The 21,482-nt window shown below is 43.4% G+C and overlaps 1 protein-coding gene across 4 annotated transcripts in view; it reads left to right on the plus strand.

Annotated features, from left to right (window-relative positions):
- DPP6 (dipeptidyl peptidase like 6) overlaps positions 1-11,695 on the plus strand; it is a 561,667-nt gene extending 549,972 nt beyond the window's left edge. For all 4 annotated transcript variants that reach the window (XM_066551025.1, XM_066551034.1, XM_066551004.1 and 1 more), the window contains exons 19-26: positions 2,318-2,387; positions 5,201-5,395; positions 6,802-6,856; positions 7,610-7,715; positions 8,532-8,590; positions 9,871-9,943; positions 10,043-10,116; positions 11,424-11,695. In XM_066551025.1, the coding sequence (XP_066407122.1) occupies positions 2,318-2,387; positions 5,201-5,395; positions 6,802-6,856; positions 7,610-7,715; positions 8,532-8,590; positions 9,871-9,943; positions 10,043-10,116; positions 11,424-11,570 (779 nt within the window). In that variant the 3' untranslated portion in view covers positions 11,571-11,695. The remainder of the gene's footprint in view (positions 1-2,317; positions 2,388-5,200; positions 5,396-6,801; positions 6,857-7,609; positions 7,716-8,531; positions 8,591-9,870; positions 9,944-10,042; positions 10,117-11,423) is intronic.
- Positions 11,696-21,482: the final 9,787 nt, after the last annotated feature.

The raw sequence follows: 21,482 nt of genomic DNA on the forward strand, positions 1-21,482 counted from the left end.
TTGTATAATCATTCCCCATATACATATATATATATATATATATGTATATATATATATATATATCCCAAAGAGGGATAGAAAAGCCTGGTGGCAAACAGCCAAAGGGTCAGCCTGTCTCTGTAGTTGTACCTGAAACAACCTAAAAAAACCATCTCTGTTGCAGTGCCTCGCCATTTCCTGTCTCACCTATCCCATCCCCCTCAAGGATGCCAACCTTTTCCCCTCCCCCTGTGCCCTCCTGCCTGGCACCTTCCAGCAAGGTGTTGAGTGATTGGCAGATGCCCCCCAGGCCTGAGCTCAATGGTTTGTCCCAGCGTCCACATCCCCTGACCCTTCCCCTGCTCACACCTGGTTGGCCCTCACCTGTCCCTCTGTCCCCCTGTCCTCGGGGCTAAAAAGAACACGAGACCGTGCGGTCGGGGTCTCTGCCGTGTCTCTGCCGTGGTTCGGTCTCTGCCTGTCTGGCTGGAGCTGATACCACATTCAGAGGTCTACCATGCTACAATAAACTCTGGATCTAAGCTACACGGCAGAACCCGCTCCTTTTCTCTTCACCGTCTGAACCTTTTCCACCAAAGGTAAACTGAGTTCCTATTCTGCCTGGACTTGTTCTGAGCGCCCAGCTGCAGCACCTAGCCAGCCAAAGGCATCTCTGGGGTGAAAAACACCACAGCTGCCGCCTTTGGTCCAGCAGCGAAGCCAGACGAAGCCAGGCAGGACACACCCCGAAACATTCGGGGCTTAATATTTAATACATCTCCCCTGGCTGTAAGCAGATACCTTATCCCCATATGGGGAAAATCCACATACTCAGAGATGCACAAAGACTCCCCCAAATCCCAGCCTGCATGTATGGTGGCAACTCTAGAACAAAACTCCAAAGACTCTGGGTTCAAAGTGTGGCCCATAATGTTTCCCATGCCAGGAAGGAGTGTATTTCTCAGGCCAGAGGAGTGAAGTGAAAGCAGCAAGCTGTGCTGGGGGCAGGTTACTGATTGCAGCCGTTTCCAGAAGTTATAAAATGTGAAACAAAGGCTGAGAGCTGGCTGCCATTTGAAAAGGGTAACAATGGCCCTAAAATGTTCTGTTTGCCACATGGGCATAAGGAACATAAACCAGTGCATAAAGTAACAGGAACAGACGTGCACTTCCAAGTTTTATGGACAGGAAAGGATGGATAAAGAACCCATATTTCCCCCATGAGCCAGCTCATGTGAGACTGGCAGTTTATTTGGGATAACTCAGCTTGATACTAATTTTTTTAAATACAGGCCTCATTGCAATTCTTCTCATTTAACCAAAAATATACTTGTGTGTATATATATAATAAATACAAACTGGCCATTTTGCTGTGACATCCCTGTGTTTCCAAAGCTTTGAGCTGAGCAGCCTGGGGAACACTACACATAGCACTTTGTAATATTTAAAGTCAATCCATGGCCTTTTTGGCTGTCCCTGGGCCATTGATCCAATTTGCAGCTATTAGCATTCAGATGGAATAACTAATTAGGCAGAGTGTCAGGCAACGATTGCAAAGCAAGCCACTTAAACCGTGCTGCTAATCTGTGTATTAATCTACTGAAAATGCTCCTAACACCGATTTAATTGCTGGGCTTTTGCTAATCTAGATTGTAGTTAACGTTTCAAAAATAAATGTGCCGCTGTTGATGCAGAGATTGTTTTTATGGAGGCAATTTTGGCTATTGATACAAAGCCACAGAAATGACATTCAGTTAAAAGAAGCTTTAGTGATCACAGCCCTCCTTTACATTGGTTCTGTACCAGTGTAACTTGAGCTTCAGCACCTTTGCCTCCCATTTATAACAAAATTTAACCCTTTGGAAGTTAGGATTCAAATACTTGTTTCTTCCTCTGTCCTCACACCATTATAGCAAAATAATTCTATTTCTCTCCCAGCCACCATACTTAATTGGGTTTTAAATTACCATTTTCATTGCCAATTTTCCTCCCTCTCTGCTGCCCTGAAATATTGATTTCTGTCTGCATCACTCATCCAGCTGCCAAAAAAGGAAAATTGTAGCTATTGACAGATGTTAATTGAACGCTGTAAAAGTGATGCATGACTGAGCAGCTTGCACTGTACTCCCCATTTACATTTCTTGTCACCTCAGCTATCACAATATGGGTCTTTTCTTTGGCAACATCTGTGTTTCTAAGGTGATATTCTCCACAGCCTCTGAAGAAATGCCATTTTGCTCCTACTTATCTGTTGCCAAAACACCAGAAAAATCTTTTGGAATCATGTCAGCATTGCCATATCGAAGATATCTTGTTAATTGTTCTTTTTTTTGCTTAGGATTGCCAATGCAGATCTTAAAGCCAGCAACCTTTGCAGACACCGCTCACTACCCCTTGCTTTTGGTTGTGTAAGTTCTCTCTTGTCCTTTCTTTCTGCTCACATTATCAGGGCAGCTTGGAAACCTTGGCCATGATCAGAAACCTTTAAGATATGTTTTGTACAAGGAACGCCAGAGTCCAGCACACTGATTCCTACCCCATCTCACTTCACAGCTGGGAGAGGCCAGATGTACATTCCTTCTTTCCCACGTTTGAGCCAAGGTTTTCAGCTCTCAGGAGGGCACCCTGTTGAAATCCTGCAGAGCAAATTTGGGATTTTGTGAGGGTGTTTCACACACACTTCAATCACTTGTGGGGCATCAATGGGAGGAGGAGGAATGCAAGATGAATTTTGGCTTGCTGTCCCAGTGCTTAGGGCACCCACCTTGTGATTAACAGGAAATTTTAGAGTAGAATTCAGTCAGCCTTACTAAAGCTTAAATTTTAGGTGCCCTCATGCAGAAATCATTCCCTTTTAAGTGCTGGTGTTCGCTGAAGTGACAGTAAAGAGAGAGCTGGAAACCTTTGAATATCTCCACAAAGTTAGCATTTATATTAAATAGGTAGGTTTTCCTCCTGGCAGGCAGAGCAGATGGGTATTTCATTATGCAACATTTAGAAACAATAATACACATTACTGAATGGGGTTTTTTTGGCAATTTGGAAAGAAACTGTGGGAGGGAATTCACTGACCTTGGAAGAACCCGTTTGGCCCTGGCTGCATCCCAGTGCATCATTTGCTGCCTGCCAGGGAACACCCCATGAGAGAAAAGCCTCATGCAGGAGGGATGAATGCCTGGTGAATGCCTGTGCCACCCTGAACAACTCTCCATGGAGGACAAAGCCACTCCAGAGAGCGTGTCATTACATCATGGAATTACTGCAGAGAAAACCTGCTTCATTTCCAAAGTGCTGGAGGAAGATTGGCTCTCATCAAGCACCCAGCACTTGATTGGGTTGCCCCTGGAGCTGGGTGGGCCAGGGTCTCACTTGGATAAATACAAATTACTGGAGACACATGTGCATTGAAGTCCTGCAGGGAAGTGCCTGATGTCTCTGAGAACTCCAAAAATGACCAAAAAAAATGGATAAAAATGCCAGTGGCTCTACAGTAATCTGAGCCTAAAATTATTGTTTAAAAGTCATCATCATCATCATCATCCCTTGTTTTTCTGAGCTGCCTGGCTGAAGTAGGGTCTGTATTTCTCAAGACAGTTCCCCTGTACAGGATCAGATCCTAAGCAGAAAGATGAAGAGGAGGCCTTGCCCACTCTTTTCCCCTTCTCAATTATGAGCCAAATTGGGCATTAAGCTGTTTTTTATAACTTCAGAAGAGTCCTTTCCCTCTGTAGTTGTGTGAGGCAGTGATGACAGAACCACTTCAGCCAAAATTAAAAAAGAGCTTTGGGGAATGTAGAATACAAATATACATTAGAGCAGGCATAAAAAAGGGAAAACTCAACTGATACCTGGTTACTCACAGGGGGAATCCTGACCAGCTAGAGATGTGCTTGCAGGTGTGGTTCAAACCTCAGCTTAGGGGCTGCTGTGCACAGAGGGAGGCAGAAACCAACCCACAGCTTCCACCCAGCCTCAAAACCCACCCCACACAATCATCCTCCTGCACACCATTGTGAGAGACAACTGCTCACTTTGAAAATTTAAAAAGGTTTATTAAACCTTAACAAAAATACAACAAAGGACTACATAAGGAAAAATCTGCAGTGCTGGGAACTGCCCTCTTGGATACCACGTGGCAGGTTCATCTTCAAGATGGATGCTCAGACTTTTATCCCCCTGGGGGTTGCATCAGCCAGCCTTGGCCCTCCCAAGGTCTGTCAGTCAGCTCTTCTTTGCCATTTATCAGTGGAAACTGCTTTCTTGTCACTGGATTGGAGGTCAGGTGTTGCCATGCCTCACCCTCTAAGCTCCAAGCTTTTCCATTCCCCACTGCCCCAGGTAAGGGACACATGTGCAGCCTTCTTTGTACCTGTCCTGGACAGCCAAGGCTGTCTGATGGCAACAATACAGGGGGAAAAGGGAACTACAGGGAGAACAGAGGACATCTAAACTACAATAACATAACTATGTTATAAATGGTGTTCAATTTGTGTTAAATTAGGGCTGAGGTGAGAATTGTTGTTTTGGGGTGGGTTGATGAATATTTGTTGTGGGTCCTGGGGAGGGGAGATCCAGGGTTTGGTGGGGGCGATGGTCGAAGGGGGCAGGTGGTGGTTGGACAGGGGACTTGACCAATCATTTGATGCCCCAAGAAAATGATTGATCCAGAAGGAATATTAATATTGAAGGAATATCCAATGAGAACGCCAGAAACCAACCAATCAATGCATAGATCCAAAACCCACCAATCCTGGACCTGAGAGGGATTACAAAAATGAGGGTTTTGGTTGAGTTTGGGGTTTTTCTCTTTCTGAGGAACTTACGTTTTGGGGGGGAGCCCAGCGTGTTTGGGACGCGTTGTTATTTTTGGCTTGTTGCGTGGGAGTTTGAGCTTATCTCAAACTCTCCGTGCCCTGTAGTTGGTTCTAATAAACAAGAGCCTTTTTCTTCTTGAAGTCTGGCCTCGTTTGATTTTATAACAACTATACATCACTAAAGCTTTTCTTAATATTCACAAAATAGTTATCTTCTAACTGCAAGAGCCAATCATCTCATTATCCATCTACAACACCATCCTTGAGGAGACTGGTGTCCCTTTCCAGAAACCTGTGTCACCTCACCCTGCCCCATGGGGCTGTGGGTGCCCACCCACGGCAATCCCACAGCCCTGGGGAGGGTGTTGGGTGCTGTTACCTTTCCTTGATGCCTGTTTCTGTTCCAGGGATGGCACACCTGGCAGCCAGATCGTCACAGAGAGGTTTGAGGTGACGTGGGAGAGCGTCATGGTCAGCTCCCACAGCGCCATCGTGCTCAAGTTTGACGGGCGCGGCAGCGGTTTCCAGGGCGCCAGGCTGCTGCACGAGGTCAGGAGGAGGCTCGGCCTTCTGGAAGAGAAGGATCAGCTGGAAGCTGTCAGGTGAATGGCACTGTTATTGAAGGAATTCATTGGGATAATTGTTACCGTTATATTTTCTGGAAAAATCTCCTTGCCCAGGATTCTTCTCCTGGGAAGCCTCAGAGATAAAGGAAAACAATATTATCTCTGAGAAGCCTCAGAGAAAAAGGAAAACAATATTATCTCATTTGTTCCTCCTGTGTTTTGCTGCTTTGGAATGTGGTTTAGACATTGTTTACCAACAATGTTTCTTTGGTTTCATGTGAATTGTTTTTACTTAATAACCAATCACCACCCAGCTGTGTTGGGGCTCTGGAGAGAGACACAAGTTTTTCATCATTATCTTTTAGCCTTCTCTCTTTATCCTTTCTCTATTCTTTAGCATAGTTTTAGTATAGCATTCTTTAATATAATATAGTAACATAAAATAATAAATTAGCCTTCTAAGAACATGGAGTCAGATTCTCAATTCCTCCTCCATCCGGGGAACCCCAAAAATACCATAGATGATTAATCCAAGACTCATTAGTCCTGGCTGCTTTAATGGTTTGTAGGGTAGAGCAGGGAGATGATGTTGTACAATCACAAGTGCATGTGAGAGGGAGCTCATGTCAACCAGAGCAGAGGGAGAAAAACAAGCCTTAAACAGAGCTAAATTAGAGCACACTTATCTGTATCACATGTTCAAAGCCTATTTATTTTTATCTCTGTAGAGTCATACAGCTACAAACAAGGAAGCTTGAATATCTGTTCCTACATTAATCTTTTGCTTGCCTGGTATTTGGAAAAAATCCGTCTTTAAATCCTTAAACTTTTTAAGCAGAATAACCAGGGCAAAACCCTAAATGTCAAGTCCTGTCATATTGTTAGATTTATTCTGCACATAATCACGTTAAAACCACTATCAGAGTATTGCAATAGCTGTGCAATAGCTTATTATGGCTTCCAGAGGTAGTGCAGGTTATTTGTTGCCATTGCTTGGTCAAATCCAACACAAGAGGTTGCAAGATTAAATCAGAGAGATCCATGTGAAAGCAGCTTGGTGTGATTTAGATTGTCTGTGTCAAGGGGAAAGGGCTTTAAACTGAAAAGGGGCAGGTTTAGATTAGATTTTGGGAAGAAATTCTTAAGTGAGAGGGTGTGAGAACTGGCACAGCCTGCCCAGAAAAGCTGTGAGTGCCCCATCCCTGGAAGTGTCCAAGGCCAGGATGGATGGGGCTTGGAGTAACCTGGGATAGTGGAAGGTGTCCTTGCCCATGGCAGAGAAGTTAGAACTGGATGAGCTTTAAGGTCCCTTTCAACTCAAACCATTCTATGATTTTTTTTTCTGGGGCCTGTTTAATTTAAAGCTGATTAAAATCACACTGGTTTTGCTCTTAAAGAGAAAAATATTTTTAACCCATTGCTTTTCCTCTCTCATGTTCTAGGACAATGCTGCAGGAGCATTTCATTGATAAAACGAGAGTCGGTGTGTTTGGGAAGGTAATGCTGTGACATTGCTCCTCTGTGCTGTCCCAGCTGCCTGATATGGCTAAACAGCTGAGTTAAACCCTGACTTACTGAATATATCAGTGGTGACTTTTTATTATTATTTATTTTTGGGATAGACTGCAGCTTGCCCAGTGCTGTTAAAGGTGGAGGCTTTCATTTCACCAATGAACTCATCAATAACTTCTTTTAAATTAGCTTCCAAGTGCAAAACATGACTATTCAGAAAACATCATCAGGCTGATTTGCCATGTGTGCCTGGCTGGGAAACAGCCACTGTAAAGTACAAACAGTTTGAGATGAGAGTGGAACTGTGAGTGGAAATTGTTTACTTGAGAGACAAGGGCTTGGAGTGGGTGAGGAGAGCTGCACATAGAGCAGCATCTCTGCAGGGAATTGTTAACAGGCTGGCAGCAGACACTGAAATTGTGATGCTCATTTTAAGTAGAGAAAGTCTGTAAGAGAAAGTAAACATTTTGGAGAGGTAACAGATCTGGTTAGAGCTACAGCTATAAAGTGAGATGAAAAAGGCCAGCTCTTGGGCACACAACCCTCCTGCCTCCAGGAGAGTGCCAGCCACGTGAGCAGGGAGACGTCCCTTGGTTTGTGTTTCTCCAGGGCAAGTTGTTAAAGGCTCTGTAATGGCCAAGTATTTGGTGCAAGGTCTCAGCTGCCCTGTTTCTGTACCCAAAAGCAGCAGTGCCTCCCAGCAGGATCAGTGACACCCTTGTCCTGTTTCTGTTCCAGGATTATGGTGGTTACCTCAGCACTTACATGCTTCCAGCTGGTGAAGACAACCAGGTGTTCACCTGTGGAGCTGCTCTTTCCCCAGTGACAGACTTCAGACTATATGGTAAATCCTCAGCCCACAGATCCCCCTTCTGACCACAAGGGATGTTTCTTCCCTATCCTTTCCCAATTGCCATTTTTCTTTCCCAAGATCATGCTTATTTTTTATTCTGTGTCTTTTTAGGAGTAGCCATACACCTTTTTTCCCCACTAAAGCAATTTAACTGCTCCAGTGGGACCAGCCATGTAGTTAGAGCAATCAAATCACTTTATTAGTCCTTTTAAATAAAGGAGAATTGTCTTTAAGCCCCTCCAGCCTTTGCCACCACCACCCCCAGTGCCTTGAACATGCTTCCTTCCTGCCTGAAGCACCCATCCATGCAAGCTGAGGTCCAGTCTGCCTGGCCCATCCTGCCTCTGACCACAGCACTACCCTGCACGTGGGGGTCCTTTCACTCAGGGATAGCAGTTCCCTTTGCACTTAGTGCCAGTGACAATCAGGGGGCTGCCAGGGAACTCAGTGGTGCTCAGCCAGACTTCAGGAGCTGTGCAGTTATCCCTGAGACCAAAGGGAGCTTGCTCCATGTGAAAGGAGAAAGGGACACACCCTGATAGAGCTCTTCTATCTCAGTTGCATTAACAAAGGAAAAAAGAAAAAAAGGTTTTTCTGTTTTATTTAGAGACCAGAAGTCTGTGGTGATGATAACAGACTGTGGTATCACACATATCCTTAGTGCATTTTCAAAAACTTTCAGAAATGCATTCTCTATAATTAAGGCCATGTTAGAAAATAAGGGGTTTTTTAGCATTTGCCATATTTGACTCAAAAGCACCAGTGTATTCCTGACTGAAAGTGATATTTTCATTTTTTCTCTTCAAGCTTCAGCCTTTTCTGAAAGATACCTGGGCTTGCACGGGGTTGATAACAGAGCATACGAGGTAACTGCATGCACACTGCATTTCCCTGATAAAATGTGAACTGGGTCTGAACTCTTCCTCCATGTGTTCTCCTTTGGGAAGGCAGCAAGGTTATGCAAGAGGGACTCACTAGTGAAGCTCTGAAGGTGTCCTTCAGCCTGCTTACTTCTTTTCTTGTCTTAATAGTAATCATGGATGAAGTTTTTATTGATTAGCCCTTGTGTCTGCCTCTCTAAATTGGGTAAATACAGTTTTAGAGATTGAAGGAGCTGAGTGGCTCAAATGTGCCCAAGAGGACACAGTGTCACGACCTCCTGGAAAGCTCTTGCCAATGATCTTGCCACTTTGATTCTCTCTGAAATAAACAAATTATAGTGAAACTCATCTTGACTTTCTCAAACTTTGTGATATTTCAGATAGGCAGAACCCTGTGCCAGAACTAAGCAGGACATGGGAAAGGAAGCACAGCACCAGTTAATAAAGATATTGTTTAATACACGTGATGGGATCAGTTGGATCCTGTGCTGAAATTACTTGGAGGCAAAACCTGATAAAGAATAATCACACAAACAAAATCAATTTTAGAGAAAATCTATTCAGCTTCCAAGCCTTGTCTCCAGCCAGAAGACATGAAGGTAGCAAAGGTCTGGCACAGTTCTCACAGAGAAAGCAGATTCCATCCTGTGCCCTCACAAGGGAAGATTTATCCTGGCTACCTGAACTCTGAGTTCATTGTCTCTCAAATTTTGCACTCATGTTCTCTACATTAGTGCAAATGCTTTTTTTGCTCTTTTAGAAATTGTTTGTATTTATATTCCCTTGTGCATCTGAAAGACAACGCTGAGAGCAAAGGTGTTCTCAACAGTGGACACTTGAATTTCATATCAGATCATCTCCCAGGCTGCCAGAACTCATTGAGGTTGGCTTCCAAAACACACCAAAGTCCCTCCAGATGCATGAAGTGTTCTTAGGCATAGGCACCCGGGCACACTTTTCATCAGAGTTTTTTATTCACTTTGATATTTTCCACGTATTCTACAGTTCAGGCTTTTATTGAACATTATCACAACAGAAGAGGGTCTCTGACATGTTCCTGCTGCTGACACTGCCCTGCCAGCACAGGGTGGGGGTTAATTTTACCTCTAGATTTTTATAAGTAGCCAGGAGAATATGCTGTGCTGGTGTCTGCTTGTTATCCTGGTGATAAAGTATTAAATGGAAATAAGCACTCCTATTGCCTCCATATAAATTGCTAATTCCTTACAAGTTTTTTAATCTTATTGCAACCTTTACCTTCACAGATCAGCAAATTATCACACAGAGTGTCATTACTAAAGGACCAGACATTTTTGATCATTCATCCTACTGCTGATGGTAAGTTAGCCCATCATTTGAGTTCATTATATGTTTGTGATAGCTTTGATTTTTGTTAATTAAATTTGTCTCTTTAATGCTTGCAATCTGTTTTTACAGAAAAAATCCATTTTCAGCATACTACAGACCTTATCACACACCTAATTAGGGCAAAGGCTAATTACAGCTTGCAGGTACAGTATATGTTTCTTTTTTTTCTCTTTGAACAGTTATTTCCCTATTTGAACTCAAGCTGCTGTAATGAAGCAAGGTTTGAAAAACCACTTGCAAACTCAGCCTAGCAGCAGAAGTAGCACCAGCATATCACATGTTTCTATTAGTCCCATGCTTATGTGACATCAGTATTTTGGTCTGGACAGTTGTAGAACAATTATTGAATTACAGTAAATTAGCTTGTGAGAGACATATCCCTAAGAAATTTCTGCATGTTGACTTTCTTTGGGAACAACAGAACAAATCCAGGATGAATTTTGGGGAAACAAGGTTTTAAATTAATCCAACCAGAAAAGTCACAAAGATATATGTCACGTAAATCTGACATCCCACTGGGAATGGCACAGCTCCACTTTCCACCAAATTATATTTCTATTTTGCTGAATGGTCCTTGTCTAAGCCATTAAATCTTTCAAAATGAACCCGCCCTAGCATCCCTGCCTAGACAACCCATCATGATCCTCTTGCATTTCTTCAAGTTACCTGCTCCATTTTATTGAAAAGTTGAGTTTAAACTATTTAATTTCTGGCTTCACAATTTTTTTTAAATTTATTTACTTCACCACCAATATTTATTAATTTTTAAACTTGATAACATTTTTGCTTTAAAGCCCTCATTTTAGTCAGTATTACCTAATGCCATTTCTCTCCAAAACTGCACGTTTTTGGGTTTTCACAAGGGAAGTGTGGGCTAGTTCTTCTTCTTAGACTGAACCTGTTCAGAACAGAATTAAATGGAAAGCCCTCCACCCCAGAAAGGTTCCTTGTGAAGGAAGATGCAGGTCTGCACTCAGAGCACTGTGGTGCCCAAATTAGTTGAGTTTAAACTATTTAATTTCTGGCTTCACAATTTTTTTTTCTATATAATTTCTTCTTCAGCAATATTTATTGATTTTTATACTTAATGACATTTTTGCTTTAGAGCGCTCATTTTGGTCAGTATTACTGAATGCCATTTCTCTCCAAAACTGCACGTTTTTGGGTTTTCACTAGGAAAGTGTAGGCTGGTTCTTCTTAGACTGAACCTGTTCAGAACAGAATTAAACAGAAAATCCTCCACCCCAGAAAGGTTCCTTGTGAAGGAAGATGCAAGTCTGCACTAAGAGCACTGTGGTACCCAAATTACCCTGGGCTCAGGAGCATCCATGGGAAGCCCTGGGATGCTGAGGAGATGCAGGGGGTTTGCAGCTCAAGCTGCAGGTGTGGTTGGTCACTCCTGAGCCTTTCACACACTCTAAAAGGTGTGTATTTACCTGTTTCTTTGCAGATTTACCCCGATCAAAGCCATTACTTCAGCAATGCAGCATTTGAGCAGCACTTGTACCAGTCCATTGTCAACTTCTTTGTGGAGTGTTTCCAGGTTCCAGACAAACTCCCACTGGCCCCACTGAAAGAGGAGGAGGAGGATGATTAACCCTACTTGTCCGTGCTAAGCACAAGGCAGATCTCTCTGACAATATGCAACTGGATCATTTTCCTGAAGAAAGAGATGTTGTTAGCATGTATTTAAAAAAAACAAAACAAAAAAAAAAAACCAAACTGAAAGCAGCTCCTCTGCTTTACTTGACAGCAACTCCTTCCTAAATGGAAGAACATTAAGCATGGTGAACTCAGCAGAAACTGCTGTCTGAAATAAATCCATCACAACCAACATCTTCTTTTTCTTTGGTTGGGTTTTTTTTTCTCTTTTTTCTTCCTTTTTTTTTTTTTTTTTTTGTTTGCCACAAAATGACTTCTAGGATGAAAATGGTAAGACATTGAACTTGAAGGAACACCCCAAGAAACCACTTTGAGGACTGGAAGATTTGATGTCTCTTCTTTGCAGTCAAGCAGTAGCAGTGAAATCCATCATCCACATCAAGGTTGCTATAGCTAGCATCGCACTGTGTCGGAACAAAAAATCTAATCTAATACATGGAGAAGATTATAGCACAATTATTTTGAAGGATACAGATTCATGCCTGCTCTTTTCCGTCTCCAGGAGGTTTGTCATTGCTACAGGATACACAAACCCAGTTGTGCAAAATATTACTACAGCTACACTGATCTTTACCTCCCCGTAATTATTTGTTAATTTTGTATGGTGTTTACTTCTGTTGTTCATTGGGTCTCATGCTTACCTTATTAGCTTCTCAGCTTGTTCTGGATGGGGAAAAAACATAAAATTAATTAACCAACTCACTTTAGACCTCAGGGGTCTAATGAGGCAATGGGACTTGAGCTACCCAGATATTACAAGATCTATTGGAATAAAGCAAAGAAAAACTCACTCTTGAATTCCCAAAATAGCTCTTGCCAGCAAGATTGAGTATTTTCTTTGGCAGCCTTGAAAAATATGCACATAAATAAGCTAAATCAGCTTACATTGAGATATTTTTTATTGCAATGTAGAAAAATATGCGACAGTCATGATTATTCTTTCTCTTTCTTTAGAGTTGGAACAAATGGTTGGTAACCTGCTAGGGAACAGCTAGGTGAGGCTGTGGTACAGGAATTTGTACCAGAGACTTCACACATCATCTTATAAAGCCATTTAAACAGAGACAATGTGCAGAGATTTACTGCACATGCAGTCTGTGGCTTAGTTTTATTCCAGGTCAATGATTAGCATATTCCAAACACATTTAATTGTCTCTTTTGTTCACACTAGTCTTGACAACCATAAAAGAAAAAAAAAGGATTTTTTTTGCTTTAAAAGGTCTTAACTGTTCATTTGAGCAGTGGAAAGCAACTTTTAAAACTCCTTGTGAAAACATTCAGCTTTCAGAAAGGAATCCAACCTCCATCCACTTCCACGTGTTGCATCATAAGAATTTTGACAGTGTCGCTCCTTGTAAAATATTCTGACCAAATGTACAGCCAGTATTAATACTGTATATTTCATTTTGTTGTATATAAAGGAATGTAAGTCAGCTCTTTGTCAGATCCCCAATCCAATATTAGTCTTGTGTTCGACATGCATGCGGGAACACTTCTTTGCTGGTCAGGACTCCTTAGAAGCACTAGCTTGGAAATATAACAATTAATGTCATTTCTTTTCTTGTTTTAACAGCTTGAATGTCAATGCCAGTTCCTACTTTTTACATAGTACTGTGGGTAAACTCACATCCTGACAGCAATGATGATGTTTCCATTGTGTTCTTTAGTGTGTCTTTTTTCTTACCTTTATTTTAAGCTTTGAATGTTGGTTGTACTTTGACCATCATGAAAAAATATATTGATAAACCACAGGAATTACCTAGTTTGGTTGGGATTATCTCCTTTAATTTACAGTGCATCAACATTGTGTGAACAAGAACTACAGTGTAAATCTGCTTTATCTGGCAAAAAGCCAAATAGACCATGAGAATGCTGCGTGTCCAGATTTTGCTACGCTGAACAGGCTCGAGAGCCTGAAATGAACTTGAACTGAGAAACATAAAAATCTGCTCTGTCCACAATCTTTTTGTAGAAAGAACTTTAGGATGTGGCATGGTAGTGTTTGTTCATTCATGGAATAAAACATTATTTTACCACCCTGGTTGCTACTGCTGTTATTTTGTGTTAAATTACTAAATAAGCATTAAGTTTCTGGAAGTGCTGTTTCCGGTTGAATTGAGCCCAAACTGACACGTGCTGATTTGCTGCACATCATCAGTGCCAGGGTGTTGTCCCATCAGCTGACACCCACTAGACCAAACCAGATTTAGAAGAAGAGAAATTTAATATTTCAAAGCAAAACCGAGAAATTATTGAGGACACTTACTCCAGTCTTTTTTCCCAGCAGATCAGTAAACAAGAAAATGGAGCACTGGGACAGGGAAGGACAGATTGCAACAGTACAAAATAGTTTTGCTGTTATTTTGTTTAATTATCTAAATGCAACTATTATATTTTATTGTCCAAACAAATCAAGCTTGTACTCTCAGCTCCCTGGCATATCTGGATGCCATAATGTTCAACTGTGGCATCCCAAAGAGGAAGAGAACTAATGTGCAGTGCCCTAATTCAGGAGGGAACCACAGAGGGAAAAATGAAGCATTGCTGGTAGCTAATTAACAAAGCCAGGCAGCCAGCCATGTTTGTAATTGTCTGTGGGTTCAGGCATAGAGCTCATAAACCCATCCAAGCTCTGCTCACAAGCTCAAGCGAAATAAACACCGCTTCTTTGAAGGGTGGGAAGGAAAAAAATTGAGTGAATGAGAAAGGGAATGTGGGATGTTCCCATGGGAAGAACAGTGGAGTCTGCTGTTTGCAATGGGGACAAATGACAATTTGTGGGGGAGACCAAAGGTACAAGGCCAGTTCTGGTACCTGGGACATGCTCCTGCATTTGCTGTCATGCCCATGTTTTCCCAAACCTCACCTGGGTTGGCAGTGACCAGGCTCTGGATGTTTTAACTTTGCTTGTTGGGTCTCAGGGCTCATCTGCCCTGCAGCCCTTGCTGGGGCAGGCACAGGACTGCCAGACCTGCCTGGCTGAGGGCTGGGCTGAGGACAACTTCTTCTTTAACCTGAGTAAATGCTGGCTCCCCGTAGTGCTCATTCCTCCCTGGACTTCCTGCCTGCTTTCCACTGGCAAATGAAGAGTAAATGGCAGAAATGGAAAAGATACCATAAAAAGCTCAAGATCTCAGTTGCCAATTCCTTAATCGTGTTGTTTTACTGAGCCCAATGTTTGCTTATTTTTATTCTGCCCTCTAAAGTAAAGCTCCCAGCTGGAGGCTCAGAGTGGAGCTTAGGGCACTTGCTGAGATTTGCCTCCTCTTCCCACTTCAACTTTGCATCCTTTCCCATTCACAAGGTTACAGTCTGAAAGCAAACCCAGCTTTGGAACCCCTTTGGAAACTAGGAAGAGACAAATATAAAACCAGCATGGTGAGCCCCCTCAATAAGCAATAACCAAAATAAATTCTTTATTCTAATAGCTAATGCATGATGAATTTTTATTTTTTTTTTTGCTTTGAGACATTCATTAGAAGTCTCAGATTAAATGATGCTACATTCTGCGTCCTCACTGGAAAAACAGCTTTAATCAAGATGTCCATTTCCATGACTGAGCAAAGAAGAGTAAAAAGCAAATACAGATGGAGGAAGGCCCCAGGAAAGCACAAAAGTAAACCATGCTCCAATATTCCTGTGGAATAGCAAAGTTCCCTCCAGGCTGTTTGGTTGGTTTTTTTTCCTTCCTTCGCTTTAAATCTATCTTTTGGGTCATTTTAAAGTAAGAAACAACTCTGTGAGCTGATGTAAATGCTCTCATCCTTGCTGGGAAAGGAATCCTAACAGTGGTAACAGCTGTTGTCAATGTCCTGAGCTGCAGTTTGTGCTGAGCTGTTCCAGTAACTCAAACTGACATGTAATATCCAGTGAGTATTTGGAACCTGCCTGCAGAAGATCCTGAGCACCTCCTCCCCACCACCTCGTTTGGGAGCACTCAATGTGAGTCCTTCACCCAAAAAACAAAACCCAGAGCAACACATGAACAAGGCAAATCCTCTGCTCCACGTTCTGCTCTGAAACACTACAGGAAAAGGGGGCAGACAGTCAGGAGCCCAGATTCTGGCTGTGCCAGCTCCTGGTTGACTTTTGTTCCCTGTAAATTCCCATTTGAATGTGCAGAAAGCAGGGGGTTCTCTTGCCTGTACTTGGCTCCTTTGTCATCAGAGCAATGCTGCCATCACGGGAGCCATGGCACAGACGGGGAAATGTGGCCACCACAGGAGGCTGGCATGTGATGCCAAAAGTTTGTCATCTGTTAAAAAGTGTTGCAGAGCAAAGGGGAAATAAGCCCAGAGGTGGGATAGCCCATCCTGAGACACAGTCCCTCCTCTGACAAGGTTAGATAAACAGAGAGACTCTCCAGACATTTTCATTCTGTGCACTGAGGCAGGTGCCAAAAGGCAGATGAGAAAAGCAAGACTAACACATTAAACATAAATTTCCTAGCTATCAAGCCTCTGTGGGATGTCTGTAGGAATCTAGAAATCAATGTGAGCTGAAGACAGCTGAGATCTGGCTCCCAGCTCTTCCTTGGAGCTGCTCATCACAGCCAGCACCCTCGGAGCTGCCAGGAGCAAGAAGCACATGTACCCATGATGATGCTGAGAGCTGCTGGGGGGTAACAGATATGGGCACATTCTCACCCAGAAACCACCAGCCATGCCTGCAATTTTATCCTGAATGTTAAGCTCTGGAAGTTAATGGTCACTGAGGAAATTAGCACTGGAATGTGAGCAGTAAGCAAACTCAGAGAGGGGCTGGAGCCATGGCAGGAGCAGAAATCACTGCTGCAGGACTATCAGCACAAGAGCTGGTGATAAGGTTTTTGTCAGATGATGGTGATGAAGGTGTTGTAAGGAACAGGAGCAAACAATGTCCCAGCTCTGAGCGGAAACAAAAGCCAGAGCAGTGGAATCATTTTTAATCCTTATCGTCTCTGCACAGTGGGCTGCAGTTCTTCTTGAAGAGGCATTTTTTGAAAGTAGAAGCCCCAGAAACATTAAATTCAAACCTCATGTCTCTGTGATCCAGTAGACTTTTGTTTTCACTGTGATGATTCTGATAATTACATCATTTACAAGGAAATTGGGATAGGAGAAACTTCTTCACTTGTCTCTAGAGACAGGCTGTAAACAATTTATCTGCAACACAGCAACAGCAGCCACAAACTCAGCCTAAGCTTCCTTAAAGTATCTGCAACTCTGCCTCAGCCAATAATAGTTGGAAAAGTACAGTCTTTACCTACATCAGGATTTTAAAGAGAAAATATCCTTCATCCCTTCACTCAGCATCATCAGAAAAGAAAGTGAAAAAAAAGGAATTAATGCCCACTTCATTGGATGCAAAGACTTTCTCTATCTGCAGTAGTTCTGGGTTACCTCTTCTGGGAACTCCTGTAGAAAGATGTTTTTAGGAAATACTCACAGTGCCACAGTTTCTTCAGTACCGGTATCAGCAAGTCTCATGGAGGGGTGTAGTAAAATGCAGATGTCATGGAACATCTACATGGAACATCTCTGCAGCTTGATGCCTCAGGTTTCAGCTTTTATATTTTTCAGATTTTGTGCTACTTTAATGTGTAGTTTTCATATCAGGGGATAGTAAGCTCTCTTCACAGAGTAGGGAGACAAAACAATTCCTTCTCTAGCTGGGGACCATGGACAACTGACCCAAATTTCAGGCCCAAGAGCACAAACAACGGCAGAATGAAGAGAGAAAAACATAAAGCTGTAATTGGACAATTAACTCCAATATGCAAATGGACCAGAATTTATAAAAGTGAGAGACCCCTTGAGCAGTCATCCATTTTGTGACCATTTTGGTTCATCTTGGGTGTAGCCCTGGCCGGGCTCTTGTGCTGTCCAAGGTAGGTCCATTGAGGCCTTCTAATAAATCCTTACTTTATTCTTTAACTCTGTCTAATCTCTGTTCTAGGTCAACCTTCACAAGGCATCAGCTGAGACAGCCAATCTAGACTTTATAACTTTTCATTCAGACTAAAAAGCACTTTATGGCACAATTTCATAGAATCATGGTTTGGATTGTGTCCTAGGGTGACTTTATGATGCTTGTAGCCCCAATGATCTGTCCTGTTTATGCTGGATATTGAGTTTTGCACCTTTAAGCCTGGTTCCAAGAGCAAAGGGGGAGAAGAAAAGCCCAGTTTGTTATCAGAAGCTGCACTTGCTCCCCCACATCCTGCTCATGGACTGTGCCGTCTGCAGCACAGACATGCAGGGGAGAGCTCTCCTTTCCTATTTAGATAGTTTATTTTTAGCTAGCTGAGGCAGAGAAGTTCCCTCGACTGTGGTTTTTCTTTTTCTTGCAACTATCCAGCCCTTCTCTGGACTGAAAACCCAATAAAACACCGGGAGCTCACACCTGTGGCCCACTGGGCCCAGGGACGCAGCATTTCCAGCACAGGAGGGACTGACAAGAGACTGAGTCAGCCAAGCTACCCCCCACAACAGGGACTTTCTGAATTTGCCATCTCTTCAGAACAGCAAGAGGTTTCATTGCTTAATATTATTCAAATTTTATGCTTGTGAACACTTTGCTTGTTAAACAAACAGGTTGTTTCCACTTTTCTGCAAGGAAATCTTTTCCCGAACCAGTTGGAGGAAGGGCCACTTGAATCTGCTTTCTAGAGGGACACATTTGGAGGTTTCCTCCCAAATTTGCCCTAAACCAGGACAGGTTGTAAGGGACCTTAAAGATCACCTAGCTCCAACACTCATTCCAACCCAAGTTTATCCAGCCAGCTCCCTGTGCCCACTTCCTGAGGGCTGCATGGGCCAGGCAGATCTGGGTGAGCAGACCAGCTGCAGATATCTCCTTTCATCCCAGAAAACAGGGACAAACAGAGGAAGTATTTGATTTGTAAAGGAATGCTTCCTAACCCCTCAGTTTTCTAGCAAGTTGCTGAGCAGAGCACAGGCACTTGCAATTCTGTATTTATTACACTTTCCAGTGCTGGGAAGCTTTGGAGGGGTAGGATGCCATCTGCTGCTCCAATGGGTTACTTGCTCCCTCCTCATCCCTTCACAGTGGGCAGCTCCCACTAATAGGGGAAATTTGAAATATATTCAGGACATTTGTGAACATTTTTTCATCCATAAAAAAAATACATTCTCAGATAACAGAAAATGGAATGAAGAGTTTAATCTCACAAGCACTGGCTCAGTTATGGAGAAAAGTTTGTGCAATGAACAAGGCGTCCTAGAGAAGACACACAATATTTACCCACAGACCAGCTTGCCAAGAAGATTGGATTTTGTATAATTTCCAGTTTAGTGCCAAGAATTGCTGCTAATTCTGCCAGCACCCATCCCCATTACCACAGAAACAATCACCTCCACATCTGTGATGGCCTGTGACCCTGAGATATGGCCCCAGCATGGCTTCCTAAAGCCTACAGAGTGAAGAACAAATTAAAACACCCCATCAGCTCTCAGGGACCGGAACTTAAACCTGCAAGCAAGCTCTATTAAGTCCAGTAATAGACACCAGTCATACTCAGCCACACAATGGAAGTAAAAGGGGATGAATAGCACTCCATCAGCTCCAGCACTCCAGAAGTAATAAGCATCATGCTGGGCTCACTGCACTGACTAATCCATAATTTATTGGCTTCATAAATATCAAAACATACCACAGCTGTTAGTACTTCAGTGCAAACCCTGCAAATATTGCTTCAATTATTCAAGAGCTCATTGCAGGAGCCAGTCGAGTGCTCCGAAGGTGCAATTACAGAAGGTATCTATTGCTTGGGAGCCTCAGCAGAGCTGTTGCCACCCAGGCCCCTGAGGCAGTTGGTACAGAGAGTGCTGGGAGCACCAACAATAAGAGGACAAAATTGCCTTTCCCTCAAAAACAGCCTAAAGCCTTGAGCCCCCCACAGGAAGGGATGCAGGAGCCTGGTGGCAGCGCTCAGAGGGGTTGTGTGTGGTCCCTCAGAGCCTTCAGAGACATATCTGCTTCAGCATCTCCCTCTGAGGGCTGCCCAAATGGTCATTCAACCAACAATCCCAAAGCTTGCACTCCCAAATCTACCCTTCATGCAGGACTGGCCCCTCCATGCAGACAGAGCCAGAATCGAATGAATAATCAAGCAGACCAAGTCACGTCTCCACCAAGGAACCCCCACCTGAAGCCACCCTAGGCTTTTCCTCCTGAAGATATCTCCCGCTCCCAATGGTGTTTGAGTGCCAGAGACAGGACCAGAGGCCGTGTCCAGCTGCTGGTGGGTTTGAGGTCAGGGTTACAGTGACCAAATCCGCTCCCACACACATCACTCCTGTCCATGTCCCCCCTCCACTTGGGTTCATACATCAAACCCCCTCTGTTTAAAGCCAGGTTTCCAGGCTGGACCATGTGGAAGTTGCTGGTTGTGTTTTGTGGAACAATACATTTCTCCTCTGAAAAGGAACAATAAACTGTTGGTTTAATTGTTTATTTCTTTTCTGTTCCTTCCTCCTGCAAAGAAATGGGGAAAGGGAAGTCCCAGGAGGGGCCAGAAGCCATCAGGGGCTCAGCCCAGCACACAGCCTGGATGCACCCATGGGTTTGGGATCCACACATCCTTCATGAAACAACACAAAGAATTTTATCTGGATTTGATATTAGATAGCTTGGGCAATACCTGCAATGCCTTCAGTTAAGCAAGCAGGACAAAGTCAAAATGCAAGTGTGACCAGACTTCAGAAAGTCCCATTTAAGGAAGCCTGGCTTCTAAAATAAACTCAAGTTTAATTTCAAGTCCAGATACTGAAGACCTGCTGACCCAGTTTGGTCCACCCCTTTGCTCCAGAAGCAGGAAACTGCTTTCCTGCATGCCCAAAGATTTTTAAAGGGGTTGTTTCTCTGATCTTTAGTTGGACCAGAGCAAACTTCTGATGTTTCAACACGGCCAGAGCTGTCAAAAAGCCATCCAGGACTGCAAAGCTCAACTTTGCTTTATTTTTTTAACAGACAACTTCCTGGTCCCATGACTTTTTCAAAACAACAACTACAGAAAAACCCCCTTTGAATTCAGTATTTCTATTAAAGGGTTTGCTGGAGCACAGCAGGACCTTTTCCTGCAGCGAGGGGAAGGGCAGCACAGCAGGGAAGGGCTCCTGCAAGTGAACAGCATGAAATTTTCATGCAAATTTCCCACCAGGGCCTCTGGAATAAAGCTCCAGATTTCCCTGCCCTTAATGAATAAATCACTCAGCTCATTAGTGGAGTCTCTGGCAAGAGGGCAGCAAGCATCACCTTTGTTGCTGAGCTGACCAAAGGATTGACATGACCAGGGATAAATATTGCTCTTAAATGGTGCTGATGAAGCCATGAAAACCGTGTTAGCTCATAATCTCACACACAGAGAAGCAATGTGCAGATAATTGAGATATAAGTGCTGCTCAGGCACCAACCTCGGAGATGGTTTTTCCTCCCTTAGTAGGCAAACAAGCCATTTCAAAAGCAGTGAAGCTCTTTAATGTATGTCTGGAGGGGCTTTTGTATAACAGCAGAAACAGAGGGGCTCTGAAAAGGGTCCCTTTATAGAAATATCTATCTGTCAATATGCATGAGCTGCTGGGGCAGATGTGCTGCAAGAGAGGTGCTTTGGTCAGTGTCCTGTGCACATATGTGTCCTGGGGAGTTGTGCAAGGCCAGTAGCTCAAGCATTTCCCATAAAACACATCCCAAGGATGCCACACAGCCCAGTCTGAGCTGGGGTCATGCTCCAGGAGGCTCCACAGACAGGGCCAGTGACGCTGCACAGAGCAGGAGCGCATCACAGAAAGGGGAATTCTGTCACCCCTCTGATGCCCATTAGGGTACCCAATCACATCTGGCTCTA

This window comes from Molothrus aeneus, chromosome 1 (assembly GCF_037042795.1).
Source record: "Molothrus aeneus isolate 106 chromosome 1, BPBGC_Maene_1.0, whole genome shotgun sequence".
NCBI lineage: Eukaryota > Metazoa > Chordata > Aves > Passeriformes > Icteridae > Molothrus > Molothrus aeneus.